General features: G+C 62.4%; 4 protein-coding genes across 4 annotated transcripts; 2 read left to right on the top strand and 2 right to left on the bottom strand.

Annotated features, from left to right (window-relative positions):
• Positions 1–1,288: 1,288 nt before the first annotated feature.
• On the top strand, positions 1,289–2,460 carry VTJ83DRAFT_6781 (uncharacterized protein; the record flags this gene model as incomplete). Its single annotated transcript, XM_071013530.1, has 2 exons — positions 1,289–1,410; positions 1,581–2,460. 2 exons carry the CDS (start codon positions 1,289–1,291, stop codon positions 2,458–2,460), a joined length of 1,002 nt encoding a protein of 333 aa, XP_070864408.1.
• A 4,228-nt stretch (positions 2,461–6,688) lies between these two features.
• Positions 6,689–7,282, top strand: VTJ83DRAFT_6780 (uncharacterized protein; the record flags this gene model as incomplete). Its single annotated transcript, XM_071013529.1, has 1 exon — positions 6,689–7,282. One exon carries the CDS (start codon positions 6,689–6,691, stop codon positions 7,280–7,282), a length of 594 nt encoding a protein of 197 aa, XP_070864407.1.
• A 616-nt stretch (positions 7,283–7,898) lies between these two features.
• On the bottom strand, positions 7,899–10,450 carry VTJ83DRAFT_6779 (uncharacterized protein; the record flags this gene model as incomplete). The annotated part of the gene is made up of 2 exons (XM_071013527.1): positions 7,899–8,027; positions 8,120–10,450. 2 exons carry the CDS (start codon positions 10,448–10,450, stop codon positions 7,899–7,901), a joined length of 2,460 nt encoding a protein of 819 aa, XP_070864406.1.
• A 1,377-nt stretch (positions 10,451–11,827) lies between these two features.
• VTJ83DRAFT_6778 (uncharacterized protein) lies at positions 11,828–18,702 on the bottom strand (the record flags this gene model as incomplete). Its single annotated transcript, XM_071013526.1, has 5 exons — positions 11,828–12,080; positions 12,238–17,578; positions 17,656–18,327; positions 18,400–18,494; positions 18,569–18,702. 5 exons carry the CDS (start codon positions 18,700–18,702, stop codon positions 11,828–11,830), a joined length of 6,495 nt encoding a protein of 2,164 aa, XP_070864405.1.
• Between the last annotated feature and the right edge of the window lie 695 nt (positions 18,703–19,397).

Below are 19,397 nucleotides of genomic sequence, written 5' to 3'. Positions count from 1 at the left end.
GGGCGCCTCTCAGCCCCGGCCACATTGATTTTGTGCTCGCCAAGAGCCAATGCGACACGGGGTTCCCGGAGACGGCGTTCGGTGGTGCAGGAGGTGGCGATGGGCGAGGCTCTCCTGGCCGCGAAGGCTCATGCGAACGTTAACCTGGGCTTGCATCGAGCCTCCTCCGGGTGCGCTTCCGATCTTGGAGAGCTGAGAACGCACGAATGTCGCAGCGTGCAGCCGATGAACGGACCAGGGTCCCGTCAAACCTCCCGCTGCTCGCACGGCAGGCAAAGGCTGACTCAAGCTCCATACTATAGTTAGTTATAACTAGTATGTATGTAGGCGTAACAATGACAGGCAGCCAGGGCAGTCTGGCTCTGCGGGCCGGTGGCGATTTGGCGGTCGGCCGGCATTGCGCTTGGGAGCGCCTCGACGAACGCCGCCCCCTGGCGCTTCCCTGCTGCAATACAGTCCGAAGACGGTCATGCCACCCACGGCGCTAAGTGCTGGGCCACCGGTTGGCAAAGCCCTTCTCCCTCAGCACAAAGCGGAGCTGGCGGACGCAGACAGCAGCGGTCACGAGCCGGCAGCTGGCGGCTTAGCAGTTTGCCCCAAGTTGAGGCTGCGCAGCTTTGCCGGCCGCCCGGGGTCGGTCGTTGAGGCGCCCGAGGTGGGGAGGGAGTGGCTGCTTGCTGTTCGGTGAGGTGGAGCAAGCGATCTGCTTCCCTGGGAGCACCCAGTCATCTGGTCCTCGGTAGCACGAAATGTGCTCTCCAGGGACAGAGCATGTATACACAGTACTATAGTAGAACGCTTGACTACACAGTACCTGGGTTAGTTACTAGGTAGTTATAACGAGGACCTACGCTGCTAAAATCCGACCCAAGGCCAAACCAACCCAAATGGCGACCATGTTTCTCATCTGCACAGCCCACCTGACCGCGCTGAAGGCACTGCCGAGAGGGTGGGACGAGCTAAGGTACCTTAGTTGCGCTGCGCGCTCCAGCTGGCTGGAGCTGCGTCGAATGGCACGAACCTGTGATGTGGGAATGGGGTACTCCGTAGCCGCCCAACCAGCTGAGCCATCGGGTCAGCGTCAGCAACGTCCAACGCCAGCAGCAGGACAGCCGCAATTCATGAACATCGGCCCTCCTCTGCTCGGTCGGTGTTTGGCGCGGCATTGTACATCTGTGCCCTGTGACGCCGCGCATTCTACGCTGCTGCATCCTGACGAATTAACGCCAACGAACGTTACCTAGCTAACGCTCAACTTCGACACGCGCGCTCCTCCAGGAGAGACGGAATGGCAACCCCTCCCCCAGCCAAAGCCAAAGCCAAGCGTCGTTCGCTCATCACGGGCGACTCGGATTCTGGCTCAGGGACATCAATCTCGCAGATCGCGAGCCAAAAGATCAAGTCTCTTTTGTAAGCCTTTTTTTTTTTTTCAAGCCTTGGCGACTTGCCTTGCTCGCTCACTTCGCTACCCCTGATCATCCCATGCCAGCTCCCACTGGGGCCTCGGTCTACGTGGTCCCTACGCAGCTGTCCGCAAGTCGCTGGCTAACACGTATCCCAACCTCCCTCGGGGGGACCAGCAAAATCGGCGTCTCCCGTGGCATCACCTACAGCAAGGATTCGCTCGTCAAGAGCCGCATCGCGCTCGAGCAAACCCTCGGCCTAGGCGCCAAACCCAACGTCGTCCCGCTCGACATCCCCCGCACCGATGGGGCCCCTCGGCCCGTGCTGATCGGGTGGCACCCCGTCGCCGGGTCCGCCGGCCGGTGGCTCGCCGAACGCACGCGGCTGGGCGCCTGGATCACCGAAAAGGTGCAGTCCTACCCGGACCCGTCGCAGCACTGGGCCGTCCTCGTGGGCGACTACTGCCACGAGCTGTGGATGGACGAGCAGCTGGACGTCATCTACGTGAACGGCCGCGTGGACCAGGAGACGTGGCGGACGTTCCCGGTCGGGGAGACGCGGCTGAACGACGAGGCGCTGAAGAGGGCCGGGGAGGCGGTGATCGCCGCCATGCGGGCGCAGCGGCCCGGGTACCACCTCATCAACAACAACTGCCAAGTGTTTGCGCTGCGGATGCTGGACGCCATCGAGATCGTGAAGGCGGCCAAGACCGAGTTTGCGACCACGATGGAGGTGGTGCAGACGGCCACGGACCCCGGGAAGATCATCGAGCTGTTCTCCCCGCCCACGTCGCCCACGCCACCCCCGGAGGCCTCGGCGGCGCCGGCGGCGCCGGCGGTGGAGAGGCCGTCCTCGTCCTCGTCCCCGTCCTCGCCGCCCCCGAAGGCTCAGCAATCCCAAGAGGAGAAGGAAGAGAAGAAGAAGGAGGAGGAGGAGGATAAGGAGGAGAAGCCGGACAAGGCCGAGAAAGAGAACCCCATCGTGGCGCTGGCCAGGCGTCTGATGGAGGAGCACACGACGAAGTTGGATAACCACCGGCACGAGCAGGCGCCGTGATATGGGACGTCGTAAGGCTTTCTGTTGTTATTTTTTTGAGGGTACGCGAACACCCACTTGGGCAAGGCACCTGGGCCACGGGCTTGGGGCCGAGCTTCACGACCTGACGAGCAACGAAAGCACAAACGGCCATGGAGAGGGAACCAAGAACGGCGGGGATGCGGACGACGGAAAAATCCGTTGATGAGCGGCCCTGGGAAGCATGCGGCACGGGAGGGGAGGCTAAACGGCTCTGGACCTCGCACTGTGGATGCACGGCAGATCCACGGATCCTGGAATGAGGTGGTTGACAACAGCCATCATCACGTCACACGGCCGGGATGAGATGGGATGGATGCACGCAGCGGCGAGGGGGGGATAGGGAGAGAAAAGGGTGGATACCTTAGCTTAGGCAGCTGGAGAGGCACCGCCCGAGCTTACCTTTTGGCTAAGGTACCTGGCGGGACAGGTGCTAGAGTAGATACCCGGAGTTGCGGTTTGGTTTCCCCACACACGGGCTTCTTTCTACCTTTTTACGAGCAAGATGCGCCGTCAGCGTTGCGTCGTGCAGTTCGTCACCAGATTGGCCCCGTCCAACGGACGCCCCTTCATCAACAAAGACTCGCCGACCGGACAAGGGGGCAACAATAACGGCAACGGGCGTTATCGTTGTCTCGGATGTCAAACACGTCACGGCAGCCTCGAGCCCCGCCCCCATGTCTGTAGGTGATCGGAAAACGGCATCTCTCGGGTGTTTGCTTCGCCCTGCGGTGATCGGCGTAGCTCTGATTCACAACGCGCCGGACCGTGGGATTCCTGTTTGTGTTAGTGGCGATGCTGACGATACCGTGGTGATGGATGGTGGCAACATGCCGTCCCAAGGAAAGACAGAGGTCGGCAAGTTCCGTTGATGTCGAACCTCGCGCAACCACCTGGGTTGACTCAGTAGCTCATGGTAGCATTGACCTACATTTGTCAAACATCATGGTCCGCGGCTGTCCATCAAGGTTCTCAGAGGCGCCGAGGGCGTTCGATCCCCTCCCCTCCCCCCCAAGGCTACCGTCCCCGTCCCCCCTCCCTCCCTCCCTCCCATCTGCTCAACTACCTACCTGCTGTGTAGGTACTTGTGCCTACTCTACATACACGTAGGGACCTGCGGAGCCGGAAGATGGCTGACTGCAGCGTCACCATCGGCAGACATGTGGAAGCGACAACATCCATGTATGTACGGAATACACAGTAGATGGCGACGGTCTGCCTCAGGTACTGTGCAGCACGCTCCAGAGACACGCCAGGTGTTTCATGGTCCGGGTCGGTGCAGGCGCCGGGCGCAGAACAGCGTGCTGTACTCCGTGTCTGTAGTGGTAGGTACTGAGGAGTAGTCAACCTGGGAGATCACGGAAAGCAACCTGGAACCAGAGCCCAGCGCTTGCAGCTTGCAGCCCGACAACATGGGCCGGGGATGGGGGATGGTCCCGCCCCGTCCCTTCCGTCCATCTTGTGGATCCACCGCGTTCCAAGACCCGTCCAGAACGGGAAGGTACGAAAACAGACGGTTGCGCAGCGCTGGAACCAACCAGCAGAACGTTTCAACCAGCCACCCAACCAACCGGAACCAAGCAGACCCGTTCCTTGGGTTCTGGTTTGGCCACGCAATGCTCCGTCTGTACTGCGTAGGCTTTGCGCCCTGCACCAGCGATGGTGGTGACGAGAGGATTGGCGCGTTCCGACACATTCAGCCTGAAGGCGTTCATTCCCGCACAGGTTCGCTGGTCCTTCTGCTCTTCTCTGGGTCGGCCCCCCGAACCAGGCGCTTGGCGAGAAAGACTGGAAGTCATCCCATGGGCCCCAGTCTTGCCCGAGAGAGGATGGACGTTTGGGGCCGGGTTAGAAGGGCCGAGAGGCGACCGGGGGCCAAAATAACCTCAACACCCGCAACCAAGCGTTACGCTGTGCTCGTCAGATCGGCCCAGCTAAGATCCGATCAGATCATTTTTTTGTTTGCAGTGTACATTCGAGCATGTACATACCAGGTCAGGCCGGGGCGGCATTCTGGAACCGCGGAATCAATTCCTCGACAGTACCAGGTGGCGTCAAGGCGACGGCTCGGGAGCACATCCCTTCTTGGGTTCTTGGGTCCTGAGGAAAGAAGGATGGCTCGGCTGTCATGAAATGAATCGGCTTGCTTGCGAGGGGAATGCAACATTGAGCCGTCCCTGTCCCTCTCACAGTGTGTCGTGTCGTTCTCTGACTGCCGTTTTTTTCGGATTGCTCCCCTCCATCTCAGACTTGGCGATGCTGCAGACGCATCTCAGCCCCCTGCGCTTGGCCTGCTGCTGCTGGTCGGCACTGTCTGCCTGCGCTCGACGCGTCGTTTACGCAGTACACGCTACAAGTATACGACAAGTATACGCCGTAGGCGTCACCAGCAGAGCGGACAGAGTGCTGCTGCTTGGTGTAACTGCTGTCCGAGTGCCCGGGCACCCTCATCCTGGACCTGCTCATGCGCTGTGACGCTGTGGCTGACGCCGTCATCATCAATCACCAGGTATTGTACATACGTAGTACATACATAGATAGGCCTCGTCGCGGTGGTGTTTGTCACAGAACCGCTACCCAAGATGGGGTTTGTGAAAATAAACCAAAGAAAAGAAAAGGGCGGGGTTGAAACGGGAAGGAAAATAACCAGTTGAGATGATGCGACAATCATCAAGAAGGGGTGCGGTCGCCTACAGCGTTTCCCTCATTAGAGCCCGTGATGGGCAGGTCGCGAAACGAAATCAAAAATAAAGGGATGCCGACTACCGAGCCCGTCGGCAAGGACCTCCCGAGCGCGGCTGATGTCGCCCGCTGGTCGTGTATAGACTTGTTTCGATCCATGCCCGAGCCCAAGGAAGGTCGGACAGATAGCCTGTGAGAAGTGTCACACAAAAGGGAGGTGCGGAATCACCCTGATGGCCTTCATTTCACGCTCTCCTTTGTTTGTCGATGACGGCCGACACTGGTGGTTGGAGAGCATGCGCAAACGGCACCCGCGCTGCCGTCCACCCCAGAGAACGAACGGCCGAGCGGCCCACGGCACCGTCCGTATATCGACTGCGACGCTGTCATCTGCAGGGTTCGCAAACCAACGTCAGAGAAACACGAGAAACAATACTCTACTGTGCAGATCGGACATATGCCGGGAATAGTAACCCACTCACCCATACATCCGTGCCTCTGGCTGCCGAAGAGCCGACCCTCCCAATGAAACGAGACATGTATTACCCTTCTTCCTCTTCTCCTCCTCCTCCTTCTTTTTCCGTCCTCTCTGCCGCTGGCCTACTTGCTTGCTGGCTGGGCCTCGGCGCTCTCCCTTCCTCTCCATCTTTGCTTCTTTGCGGCGCAGCAGCAGAGCCTTGCATGGGACACCTATGTTGGTGGTAACCGCCCGGCGGCTTTGGACAGCCGCCTCGAGGCGCACACGATTTCGTAGCAGCGTAACCCGGAGCGTGAATCCTGCGGAGCTATTCCTGTACCTGTGTGCGCGAGGGGGGTGGATGGGTTGCCGCTCGGTTGGGTACCGACGTCGGCCGAGGAGCGTGCAAAGGGTGCGGTCCTGCGCCTCGGGGCTGCGTCGGAGGAGACCCGGGCCGGACCGGGGGGAGGGAGGGCTGGGCGCCTCGAGAAACAACGCGGGCGGCAACGGCGTCACGGCTCTCGTTCTCTCTCCCTCTCTCGATGAATGAAGCCTGGTTGTGATATCGGTGTTGGAGAGCGTACGCACGTCAAAGGGGCGCTTTGCCGCTCCGTTTGTATCGCCATGGCGGGTTCATGTCTTGTTGACAACGATTTTTACTTTACACCGTAAGCCGGCCAAGCCTGGGTGTCCACCGCGGGCCGGTTGCGTCGTCATGTTCAAGATCAGGCCTGAATCCAACGACCGTGATGGTTCTGGCCACGCGGCGTGCACTCAGCCCCATTCTCCCGAGCAACAGCTTGGCCCAGCAAGGCGTTCTTGTCGGAAACCCTCTCTCTGGAGGGACCGTGGACAACCCGATGCGCCTACGTAGCCTGATGGCCAGCTCCATGCCGGGGCTGGGCGTGAGGGAGCGAACCGACCGAGGAATGCTTCGGGTTGTGCTGTGGCGGCTAGGATGAAGGAACATGCCGGAGTGCAGAGTTGTTACGCAGTACATTCAGCGCATGGTCATGGCTGCCTGCGTCATGCCGTCGGGCGCTCCCCGCGTCAAGAGAGCGAGACGCGAAGATGCCGCCGGCCGCCGGCCGCCCTGGGAAGGGAAGGGAGGCCGGAGCCAGAGCAGACCTCACCGCCCAAGCCGCCAACTCAAAAGCCCATCCTGCCCTGAATCAGCCCTCGCATCACACCCAAGCATCCCCAACAAGGCACGAGCCACGCAAGAGCAAGCAAGAGCACGACTCTTGCAAGCACGGCATCGGTATCTGCTGGTATCCGTCTCGGACTGTGTCTTCTCTGCTCCGTACACGTTCCATGCGCACCTACACACAACCAAAGCACGACATCCCCCCAGGCAACCGTGACACGACACGACACGACACAACACGACACGACACGGCATCGGGGTGGGAGATACAAGAAAACGCCACACCTAGTTTCCACCTCCTTCGGATCCCCGCTGCGCGCAGAAATGGCCAGAGAGGTCCAGAGAGGTGCCACGGCAGCCTGCGAGGCAAGAAGAGAGGGAAAAAAAAAAAAAAACGACGCCGTGTAGGAGTGGTGAAATACCTACCCCAAGGGACGAAGCCCACTGGAATACCAACACGATGTCGACGCGCTCTGCGGTCCTCGGTGGGTAGAATACAGGACAGACGCGATGCGTGAAAAACGTGAAAACACGGAAGTGAAGCAGAGGGCGAGGAGGAAAAAAGGGGGTGAGAGAATGTTGTCTGGCAGAAAAAAGGAGAGGCAGCGAGGCGTAGGATAACTAGCGCCTAGGTCCAAGGGCATACGATCCAACCCCATGACCCAAGATTGACACCAAGGCCCATGATAGATACCTGGCTACAGCTTGACCGTTGGGGTCTTGTCCGGTACAACCAACGGCCGCGGGATGGGCGCGCGGACGGTTGTGAAGAAGGATCGCAAACCCACGGGGCCATGTTCCTCCCGGGTGATAAACACCGCCCAAGCCACTCGGTGATGCGAGGTGGCAAGAAGACACAAACAATACTACTATACAGTCTGGCCATACTAGAGTACACATATCCCTTAAGAGAAAAAAAAAAAAAAAAAACCATGCGCTACAGGTGCCCGCAGGCCAGCCGCTCAAGCGCCCTACCTGAGGGAAAACTCAAACGCCCTCGACAAGCCTTGCCGCTACCATCCAAAGGCCGCATCATACCCAAGAGAATACATTCCTTTCGTTTCCGATACCCCGGTCTCGCGGCCCTCGCGCATCCCATCCGCTGCTCATGTATCCCATCTGCTCCATGGCCGCTCATATCCTCAAATCCTCCATGTGGTTACCCCCCATGACGCTCGCATTGCTGGCCGCGCCAGCGTTGAGGACATCCTCCACGCCACCCCCCAGCCCGTCGGGCTTGTGCTGTCCAAAAGCCCTCTTGTACTAACCATCGCCACCCCGTTAGCATCCACCGCACCGCACCCAGAGCCGCTGCAGGTAAGGGGGAGGAAAAAAAAAAAAAAAAAAAAACTTACCGCCAATACGAAATTCACCACCAAGGCCACGCCCAGCGCCCCGCTCACCACCAGCGGCCCGAGCAAGAAATCAAAGTCCTTGCCGCTCCGCTGCACAATCATCTTCCTTCGCTTGCCCACGACCCACGAGCTCCACGCGGCCGCGAAGCCGGCGATCGCCAGCAGCGCCACCCCGACGAACCGCGCCAGGGCGTCGTCCCGCTCCCCGCCGCGCACGCCGCCGGCCGAGTAGAGCGACAGCGCCAAGCCCCCCAGCAGGACCGTGATGTGCTGCCACTTGAGGAACGTGCGCTCGTTGGCGAGCCACACCTTGGGCTCGATCTGCAGCGGGCCCGAGTTCTTGATCCACTCGGTCGGCTCGACGACGCCGGGGGGCAGCGAGGCGAGGGAGCCGCGGCGGGGCCGGCCGAGGGCCTCGCGGGCGCGGCGCGCGCGCGAGTACTTGGACAGGGAAAAGCCGGGGAAGATGGAGCCGAGGGTGCCGTAGCCGAGGGCGGGCCGCCGCTGGGTGGACGACTCGGCGTCGATGTCGCCGGGGAGGGAGTGGTCGCCCGCGGTGACGGTGGACTCGCCCTGCTCGTCGCGGGCGAGGGCGTCGGCCGCGAAGGCGACGGCGGACTTGGGGGTCGTGCCGGCCTCGGCGGCGGCGCGGTCGGCGAGGTAGGACCGCGCGATGGGCGAGCCGCGCGAGGGCTTGTAAGACCCGCCGAGCTTGGTGCCGAGGAAGCTGCCGACGACCTGCTCCGTCTCGGCCTGCTGGGCGCGGCGCGACTCTTCCTCCTCAAAGGCCTTCTGCGGGTCCTTGCGGATGTCGGTGTCGAGGTCGGCGAGCCAGAAGGGCAGGCGGTTGACGTAGTCCTCAAAGAGCGAGGCGGTGCCGTGGACGAACTTGGAGAAGCGCGGGCACGGGTGGACGAGGTGGGAGGCCATCAGGTCCTGGACCCAGGCGGGGCGCTTGCGGTTGCCGTCCTCCTTGAGCTTGATCTCGAGGAGCGCGTAGGGGAAGCGCGAGACCTCGCTCTGGTTGATGTTGCTGAAGGGGTAGGCGGCGTTGCCGTTGTCAATGTCGAGGCGGTGCCAGTTCCTGGGGTCGCGGCAGGGGCGGTCGCGGTCGAGGGCGTCCTCGCGGATGAAGGCGATGTCGGTGTCGATGGAGATGCGCACGCGGTCGTCCTGGGGGTTCTGGAAGGCGTTGCGGCGGTAGTTGGCGCGGATCATCGGGGTCAGCTTGTTGCGGCGGACAAAGTCCTGGATGGCGTCCACGGTGGCGCGGAGCTCGTCGATGGCCTCGGGCTTCTGGCCCTGGCGCTCCATCTTTTGGATGGACTTTTCCATCTTGTACTGGCCGTCGAGGAAGGGCTTGATGTACTTTTCCTTGATGACGAAGCGGCGCTCGTCGTTGGAGCCGTTGTCGTGCAGCGTCTTTTGCTCAAAGTAGATCTCGGGGCGGGCCGACAGCTGGCCGTACCAGCGCAGGCGCAGCGACGAGGCCTCGGGCTTGCGCTCGACCTTGTTGGCGTAGAGGTCGAACTTGGGCGAGTCAAAGTAGAGCGAGGTGATGGTGGGGTCCTGCTGGCCGTCGGCCTCGCGGGAGGACGACTCGGTGTAGACGAGGGCGGGCAGGCGGCGGAGGATGTACGTCTTGACCTCGAGCAGGTTGTCCGGGTGGACCCAGAAGTTGTGGGCGGTGTAGCGGTGGCCGTTGTGCACCTCGGCCTGGGCGTCCGGGTCCTCGGGGAACGCGTCCGGGGCGGACCCGGGCTCCTCGAGCTGCTGGCGGATGGCAAAGTACATGAGCGACAGCTTGCTGAGCAGGGGCCAGTAGGCCTGGTCCGAGTTGAAGGGCCGCTTGGACAGGCTGAGCATCATGATGGGGCGGATCTTGTAGTGCTCGCCGCGTTTCCGGTCGTGCTTCTTGACGATCTTGAGGAAGCCCGTGTAGTTGAGGTTGCTGTACTTTTGCAGCTCCTTGACCTCGTTGGTGATGGCGTCGAGCTCGGCCTCGAGCTCGCGGAGCTGCTCCGGGGTGGCGCCATGCTCGGGCTCCTTCCGGGGCGCCCCGTCGGCGGCGGGCAGCTCCTTGAGCTTCTCAAAGGCGGCCTCGACGCGGCGGCGCAGCTCGTCGACCTTTTCGGCCTGGAACTGGGCGACCTTTTCGAGCTGGACGTTGAAGATCTCGTCGCAGAAGCGGTTCTCATCGTCCTCGGTCCACGGCTCGTCCTCGTCGTCGGGGGAGTCCTCGCGGAGCAGGCTCTTGAGCTTGGCGTAGTCAATGTACTTGTCCTTCCATGGCGGGTAGACGGACTGCCGCAGCGTCTTGCCGAAGCGCATGTTGGGCGGCGGGCGATGGGGTGGCGGCGCGGTTCGCTGGCGGGAGGGTCGCTCGGTCGTGGAACGCTCTCGGATCGTCGCGCATCAAGCGGTGGTTGGTGTAACGATGCTCCACGAGGGACGCGGAGGAAAACAAGGGCGGAAGTTTGGGAAAGAAAAAAGCTTGCTGCAAAACAAAACAAATGGTGCAATTGCATCGATGGGTGTCTGATTCAATCCTGCTCCACAAGCCAGTGGCCCCTCGGGCATGCGGCACTGGGGCTGGGACCGGAACGCTGGCAGAAGAGAGGCAGACGAGGCCTGGAAGGATGAAGAGAATGGATGATGGATGTTTCTCGACCCTCGTCATGTGGCCTATGGCAGGTTCCCGACGCAGCCAAAGGCGCACGGCGGTGCTCCACCGCTCCAGGATGCCCCACAGTGGAGCTGGGAGGCGGCCTACAATCGACTCCACCGACCCGCTAACACGGGCGTGGACCCGACGCCGCAGCGTCACCACCTGCATGCTTGGCATCTGGGCTCTTTTTTTTCCAACTACTTATTACACAGTAGTTACTCCAACCAATCTATAGTAAGCTTCTCCCGGGGATGGCCAAGAGGGAACTCCAAAAACCAGTGAGCACATACACAGTAGAACCCGGACGCGATACATTGGCTGGTTCCCATCATTCTCTCTATACCCTTGGTCAGGTCCTCTGGTATGCCTCGAACCAGAGGACCCGGTGCAGAACACCATACTATACAGTTGAGCAGCTGGACCATCTGAGGAAATCCTCTTTTGTGACCAAATCAGGAAACTTTCCCGCTCTTATCGAGCTCCTCCTCTCCTCCTGTCTTGCAGCAGAGCAGCTCAGCATGTTGAGATTCCGCCATTGGCTTTCCGGCCTCCAGCCAACAGTGGCCAATCAATCCTCCCACGTGGAGAAAAAAAACCCCATGTCATCTCTACTGCGTAAGTCACTGATGGCAGGGCAGGCCAACCATCAACCTGACACATCAACACCTCCCTACCACCGTACAACATCTACTATAGTACGTGGTGCAAAACATTTCATGTGTTCACTAAGCGTCAATCCAAGATAACATACATGCATGGATGCAGGCCAAACAAACAAACAAACAAACAAACAAACAAACAAACAAACAAACAAACAAAAAACATAAACCCATGATAGATAGATGCCCGTCCTCGATCTCTGCCAATGTGCAGCCAAAAGAAAATCATAACCAAGGAAAAGAAAAAAAAAAATCCATGGCCGGCCCAGAATCATCTCCCTCATGCAGCTATATACCATATACCACCCCCCATCATCCCCAATATATGACCCCTCCCACGCCACCCGCCGGAAACAACCAAGAAGAGTAGATGCCGCATGGTTAAGCGACGACCTCAACGCCTTCCGCAGCCGGCTCCGCCTCGGGCTCCGGCTCGGGGACCTCAGCCTTGCTCTCTGCAACCGCAGGAGGAACAGGAGCCTCGGCCGCCTGAGAAAGGCTCTCGGCAAACCGGGCTGCCGCAAACACCTCCTCGGCGCTGCGGCGCACGATACCACCCGTGACGGGCAGGTTGGTGCACTTCTCGAGGTAGAGATCGACCTCGCGCGCAGCCTGGCGACCCTCGTTGATACCCCTGCAAGAGAGAGCGTAGGTTAGCCTCTGTGGAAGAGAACAAAATAGATACGCTACAAACAAAAGAAGAAAGGAAGGAAAGGCATAAAAAAGAGGGAAAAAAAGACAGAAAAAAAAAGGAGAGAGAGAGAGAGAGAGAGAGAGAAAAGAAAACGTACCAGACAATCAACGACTGGCCCCTGCGGCAATCGCCCGCCGCAAACACCCCCTCCACATTGGTGCAGTACTTGCCAGGCGGCGTCTTGACGTTCTTGCGGGCGTCCTTCTCGATCTCATCGCCCAGCACGCGCGCCTCCGGGCCCAAGAAGCCCATCGACAGCAGCACGAGGTCGGCAGGGAAGAACTGCTGGCTGCCCTCCACCTTTTTCATGTCCCAGCCGCCCGACGCCGACCGCGTCCACTCGACGCGCACCGTGTTGATGCCCTTGACGTTGCCGCTGCCATCGTCCACAAACTCCTCGCTCATGATGCAGTACTCGCGAGGATCCTTGCCCATGTGCTGGCGCACCTCGGTGTGGCCATAGTCCACGCGGTAGATGCGAGGCCACTGCGGCCACGGGTTGTCGCGGGCGCGGCCCTCCGGGGGCTGCGGGAGCAGCTCAAAGTTGACCACGCTCTTGGCGCCGTGGCGGACCGACGTGCCAATGCAGTCGTTGCCGGTATCGCCACCGCCAATGACCACGACGTGCTTGCCCTTGGCCGAGATGTAGGCGCCGTCCTCGAGGCCCGAGTCGAGCAGCGACTTGGTGTTCTTGTGCAGGAACTCCATGGCGAAGTGGATGCCCTTGAGGTTGCGGCCCTTGATGGGCAGGTCGCGGGCGACGGTGGCGCCCGTGGCGATGATGACGGCGTCGTTCTGCGCCTTGAGCTCCTGGAGCGTCACGTCCTCGCCCACCGACACGCCGCACCTGAACACGATGCCCTCGGCCTCCAGGAAGTCGGTGCGGCGCTTGACGATGCGCTTGTCGAGCTTCATGTTGGGGATGCCGTACATGAGCAGGCCGCCAGGGCGGTCGGCACGCTCGTAGACCGTCACGCTGTGGCCCGCCTTGTTGAGCTGGTCGGCCGCCGCCAGGCCGGCCGGGCCGGAGCCGATGACGGCCACCTTCTTGCCCGTGCGCACCTTGGGCGGGCGCGGCACGAGCCAGCCCATCTCGAAGCCGCGGTCGATGATGGCGCACTCGATCGACTTGATGCCGACCGGGTCCTCGTTGATGCCCAGGACGCAGGCGCCCTCGCAGGGGGCCGGGCACACGCGGCCGGTGAACTCGGGGAAGTTGTTGGTCATGAGCAAGCGGTCCAAAGCGTCGCGCCACTGGTTCTGGAACACGAGCTCGTTCCACTTGGGGATGATGTTGGAGATGGGGCAGCCCGTGTCGGACTGGCAGAAGGGTACGCCGCAGTCCATGCAGCGGGCCGACTGGTACTTGAGCTCGTCCTCGTCCAGGCGAGACGACAGCTCGGCCCAGTCCTTGAGGCGCGAGCTGACGCTGCGGTACTTCTCGCTGCGCCGCTTGTACTTCATGAAGCCGCGCGTCTTGTCCAGCACGAGCGCCTTCTTCTTGTCGGCGGCGTCATCGCGGATCGTCTCCTCGATGTCCTGGAGCTTGGAGGTCGGCGCCGCGGCCGGCTTCCTCTCCTGCTCCTCCTCCTTCTTCTTGCGAAGGCCGGGGAGCAGCGGAAGCTTGTACTGGCTCCGCTGCTCGGCCGCCTTCCTGGCCGCCTCCTCCTGGAGGACGCGCTTGTAGTCGACGGGGAGGACCTTGACGAACCGGGGCAGGGCGCGGTTGAAGTCGAGGAGGATGCGAGCGGCGAGCTCGGACCCCGTGTAGTGGTGGTGGTCCTCGATGAGGCTGCGGACAAAGGCAATCTCCTCGGGGTCCTCCAGAGTGCTGGTCTCCACCATCTCGGCGTTGAGCTTGGAGTGGAAGTCCCGGTTGAGGTCGAGGACGTAGGCGATGCCGCCCGACATGCCGGCCGCGAAGTTGCGACCCGTGCTGCCGAGGATGAGGACGCGACCGCCCGTCATGTACTCGCAGCCGTGGTCGCCGACGCCCTCGACGACGGCTGTGGCGCCCGAGTTGCGCACAGCGAAACGCTCGGCCGCCACGCCGCGGAAGAAGCAGGTGCCCGACGTGGCGCCGTACAGGCACACGTTGCCGATCAGGATGTTCTCCTCGGCCTTGAACACGGCCGACCGCGGCGGGTAGATGATGAGGCGGCCGCCCGACAGGCCCTTGCCGACGTAGTCGTTGGCGTCACCCTCGAGCTCGAGCGTCACGCCAGGGGCGAGGAAGGCGCCGAACGACTGACCCGCCGAGCCCTTGACGTTGACGTGCACCGTGTCGGTGGGCAGGCCGGCCTGGCCGTAGCGCTTCGAGATCTGGTACGACAGGGACGTGCCCAAGGCGCGGTCCGTGTTGACAATGTCGCACTCGATGCGCGAGGGCAGGCCCTTGTCGAGGGTCAGCTCCGCCTCCGAGATGAGCTTGTTGTCCAGGCGGACGTAGAGGCGGTGGTCCTGCTTGCGGACGTTGAAGGTGGCGACGCCGGGGCGCAGCTTGTGGGCGGGCGTGAGAATGAGCGAGAGGTCGATGTTCTGCATCTTCTTGCTGGCGATGTCCTCGCGGACCTTGAGGAGGTCGGCGCGGCCGATCATCTCGTTGACGGTGCGGAACCCGAGGCGCGCCATGATGGCGCGCAGCTCGTTGGCGACATAGTAGAAGAAGTTGATGACGTGCTCTGGGGTTCCCTGGAACTTGGCCCGGAGCTCGGGGTCCTGGGTAGCGATGCCGACGGGGCAGGTGTTTAGGTGGCACTTCCGCATCATGATGCAGCCCATGGCGATGAGAGGAGCCGTGGCGAAGCCCCATTCCTCGGCGCCGAGCAGGCAGGCGATGGCGACGTCGCGGCCGGTCCTCAGCTGGCCGTCCGTCTGGACGACGACGCGGCCGCGCAGGTCGTTGAGCACCAGGGTCTGGTGCGTCTCGGCGAGGCCCAGCTCCCACGGCAGACCGGCGTACTTGATGCCGGTCCAGCGCGAGGCACCGGTGCCGCCGTCGTGGCCCGAGATGAGGATGTGATCCGCCTTGGCCTTGGCGACGCCCGACGCGACGATGCCCACGCCCGTCTCCGACACCAGCTTGACGCTGACGCGGGCGCGGGGGCTAGAGCACTTGAGGTCGTAAATCAGCTGCTTCAGGTCCTCGATGCTGTAGATGTCGTGGTGCGGCGGGGGCGAGATCAGGCCGACACCAGGCGTCGAGTGGCGGGTGCGAGCGATGGACTTGGAGACCTTGTGGCCGGGCAGCTCACCACCCTCGCCGGGCTTGGCGCCCTGGGCCATCTTGATCTGCAGCTCGTCCGAGTCGGCGAGGTAGGCGCTGGTGACGCCGAAACGGCCGGAGGCGACCTGCTTGATGGCGGAGCGCATGGTATCGCCGTTCTCGAGGCGCTGGGAGCGCTCCGGGTCCTCGCCGCCCTCGCCCGTGTTGGACTTGCCGCCGAGGCGGTTCATGGCGATGGCCAGGGTCGAGTGCGACTCCATCGAGATGGAGCCGTACGACATGGCGCCGGTGCAGAAGCGGCGGACGATCTCGGTCCACGACTCGACCTGCTCGATGGGGATGGGCTTGCACTCGTCAAACTTGAACTCGAGCATGCCGCGCAGGGTGCACGACTTGATCTGCTCGTACTCGGAGCGCGAGTAGGCCTCGTAGGACTTGTCGTTCTTGGTGCGGACGGCGTCCTGGATGTTGGCGATCGACACGGGGTCGTTGACGTGAGCCTCGCCGCCGTCGCGCCAGTGGTACTCGCCCGACTCGGGCAGGCTGCGCACGCCGACCGCCTCGCGAGACGGGAAGCCGCGCTCGTGCAGACGGAACGCGTCCTCGGCGATGAGCTCGAAGGTGACGCCCTTGATGCGCGAGGCGGTGCCGCGGAAGCAGCGGTCCACGACCGCGTCGTCAATGCCGAGCGCCTCAAAGATCTGGGCGCCCTTGTAGCTGGCCAGGGTCGAGATGCCCATCTTGCTCATGACCTTGAGAATGCCGCCGTCGCACGAGTGCTTGTAGTTGCGGATGAGCACGTCGTCCGAGAGCTTCTTCTTGAGCAGCTTCTCGCGGTTGAGCTTGAGGATGCACTCCATGGCAAGGTAGGGGTTGATGGCGTCGACGCCGTAGCCGAGCAGGACGCACATGTGGTGGACCTCGCGGGCCTCGGCCGTCTCGACGACGATGGCGGCCATGGCACGCCACTTGTTGGAGACGAGGTGGTGGTGGACCATGCCGGAAGCGAGCAGGGCCGAGACGGCGACCCGGTCCTTGGACGTGTTGCGGTCCGAGAGCACGATGATGCGGTCGCGGTTCTCGATGGCGGCGGTGGCCTCGTCGCAGATGTGGTCGAGGTGCCTCAGGTAGCCCTCGACGCCCTCCTTCTTGGGGAAGGTGAGGTCGATGGTCTTGACGGTCCACTCGGGGTAGAGCAGCGACATGTTCTTGACGGCGTTGAACTCCTCGATGGACAGGATGGGGCTCGGCAGAAGCAGGCGGCCGCACTGCGAGGGGTGCATCTCGAGGAGGTTGCCCTGGGGGCCGACGTAGCACTCGAGCGACATGACGATCGACTCGCGAATGGGGTCGATGGGCGGGTTGGTCACCTGCGCGAACAGCTGCCGGAAGTACTCGTACAGCAGCTTGGGAGCGTCCGACAGGCAGGCCAGCGGGGCGTCGTTGCCCATGGAGCCGAGCGCCTCCTTCTCGTCCTGGGCCATGGGCGCCAGCAGAAGGGTGACCTGCTCAAAGGTGTAGCCGAAGGCGTGCAGCAGCGGGTCCTCCTGGACCTTGAAGTCGTCGGGCTTGGCCGCGAGGTCGACGCCCTTGTTCTCCGACACCTTGTCCAGGACCCCGGGCATGGTGAGGAGGTTCGAGTCGATCCAGGAGCGGAAGTCGTTGCGGCTCGCGACGCGCGCCTTGAGCTCCTTGTCGTCGATGATGCGGCCGGCCTGGGTGTCGACGAGCAACATGCGGCCGGGCTGCAGGCGACCCTTCTGGACGACGCGCTCGGGATCGACGGGAATGGTGCCGACCTCGGAGGCGCAGATGATGCGGTCGTCGTCCATGACGTAGAAGCGGCAGGGGCGCAGGCCGTTGCGGTCGAGGTTGGCGCCGCAGAAGCGGCCGTCGGCAAAGGTGAAGAGGGCGGGGCCGTCCCACGGCTCCATCTGGCACGCGGCCCACTCGTAGAAGGCGGCCTTCTTGGGGTCCATCAGCGTGTTGCCTTGCCAGGCCTCGGGGACCATGAGCATGACGGCCTCGGGGAGCGAGAGCACGCCGTTGATGGTGAGCAGCTCGAGCACGTTGTCGAAAGCCGCCGAGTCGGAGCCGCCATCCTCGACGATGGGGTACAGCTTCTCGAGCTCGTCGCCGAACACGTTGGACTGCATGACGCCCTCGCGGGCGCGCATCCAGTTCTTGTTGCCGCGGAGGGTGTTGATCTCGCCTGGGAGCGTCTGTCAGCAACCTGCGGGCGCCCCGCCGGGGCTTCCAGGGAGAGCCGGCCGTAGGGGTCTTGCATACCGTTATGGGCGGCCCAGCGCAGCGGCTGAGCACGATCCCACGAGGGGAACGTGTTCGTCGAGAAGCGCGAATGCACCAGGGCAAAGTGCGCTTCGTAGTCGGCGTTGACCAGGTCGTGGTAGTATTGATAGACCTGGACCGGCGCTAGCTGGCCTTTGTAGACAATGTTCTTGTTGGACAAGGAGCAGATGTAGAACCAGTTCTGAAGGCCGATGGTATGGGTGGCCCGCTTCCGGAGGACGTAGAGCTGCTTCTCAAACGTCCTCTCGTCGAACCTGTCCAGGGCGCCCTCCTCGGGGGCGTTGCCCGAGCCATAGGCAGCCTGCAGGACGACGAAGGGCTGCAGGATGGTGGGCTCGCGCGAGGCGGCCGCAGGGCCAAGCAAGGACGAGTCGACGGGGGGCGCCCGCCACCCCAGCACCCTCAAGCCCAACGACTCGGCAATGTCTTCCAATTGCCTCTTGGACTCGCTCACGGTCTCCTCGTCCGGCTTGAAGAACAGGTTGCCCACGGCATACTGGCCCGGGGGCGGGAGCTTGATGCCTTCCTCGCGCTCAAAGTTCTTGACGAAGAACTTGTGGGGAATGGACGTCATGACGCCAGCACCATCACCGTCGCGAGCATCGGACCCGACCGCACCGCGGTGGGTCATGTTGCAGAGGAGGTTCCGCGCTGCGAATGTTAGTCCCCCTGGTTGCACAGGCATCTCTCCTCCTGCCGGGACCGCGCCATCCCATCACCTACCATCGCTGACGATCTTGTGGCTGGCCTTGCCCTTGATGTGGCAAGCAAAGCCGACACCGCAGGCATCTTTCTCGAGGGATGGGTCGTACAACCCCCTGGCAGCCGGGTTAGCGTTGACGGCATCACCAGCGTTCTCACGGGAGCCTGCCCCCTCATGGGGAGAACATACTGCTTCACCGGGAGGGCACCGGCCCACGAGTCATTGTTCTCGGTCTGATACTCGTACGGATGGTACGGCTGCTTCTCGGCGTCTAGTTGTATTTGCCGGTCATCGAAATCCTCGGGAATTTCGTAGGCACCCATGCTAGGTTCGTTGACTGGCGGTGCCTGCACGGGCCGGGTGGTGCTGGGTGATCCGAATCCGGTACGAGAGGGCGGTTGGGGTCGCGAGCACGACGGATGATCTGAAGAGAGGCAAGCAGAAAAAGAAAGGAGTCAGCACCGTCGCCGGAAACAAGAAGCATGACACATCATCCCCAAGCCGGCCGGCCCTGTGGGAAAGCATAAGAGGAGACCAAGTTCCACCGTCGGAGAGGAGGCTCTGCGGAGCCACTGGAGTCCGGGTCCGCAAGCCGAAGACCAGGCCGAGGACAGCAGCCATCGGGACCTCTAGCCGGCTGAGGAATGCACCCGACATCTTGCATGCCCCACGGCGGGGAGCTGAGACGAGAGCGGGGGTTGTGGTTGATCGAGCGCGTTGCCGGAGCTCACCGGTCGGCCGCCACCGTGGGTGGGTCAGGCCGGGGGCCCACGTCGGCCAAGAGGGGCCTGCATGCCGGCCAGAAGCTCCCGATCCGATAACGTTGCGGGGCGCGCCCCCAAGGCCGCCATGCAATGGACGGTTGCTGCAGCTAGTCCAATTTGGACCGTACCCACTCCCCCGAAGCGACGCGGGATGACGCTGTGGACGTTGGGATCCTGAGCGTTCCGCCCGCGCCTTATCGCACCGCACCCGTGCCGCGGGGCAACAAGTTCGCCATCGCTGATAAGAATCTCGA

The sequence above is a fragment of the Remersonia thermophila genome, chromosome 6, assembly GCF_042764415.1.
Source record: "Remersonia thermophila strain ATCC 22073 chromosome 6, whole genome shotgun sequence".
Lineage (NCBI taxonomy): Eukaryota > Fungi > Ascomycota > Sordariomycetes > Sordariales > Chaetomiaceae > Remersonia > Remersonia thermophila.
This window is presented reverse-complemented; position numbering and strand designations above follow the sequence as displayed.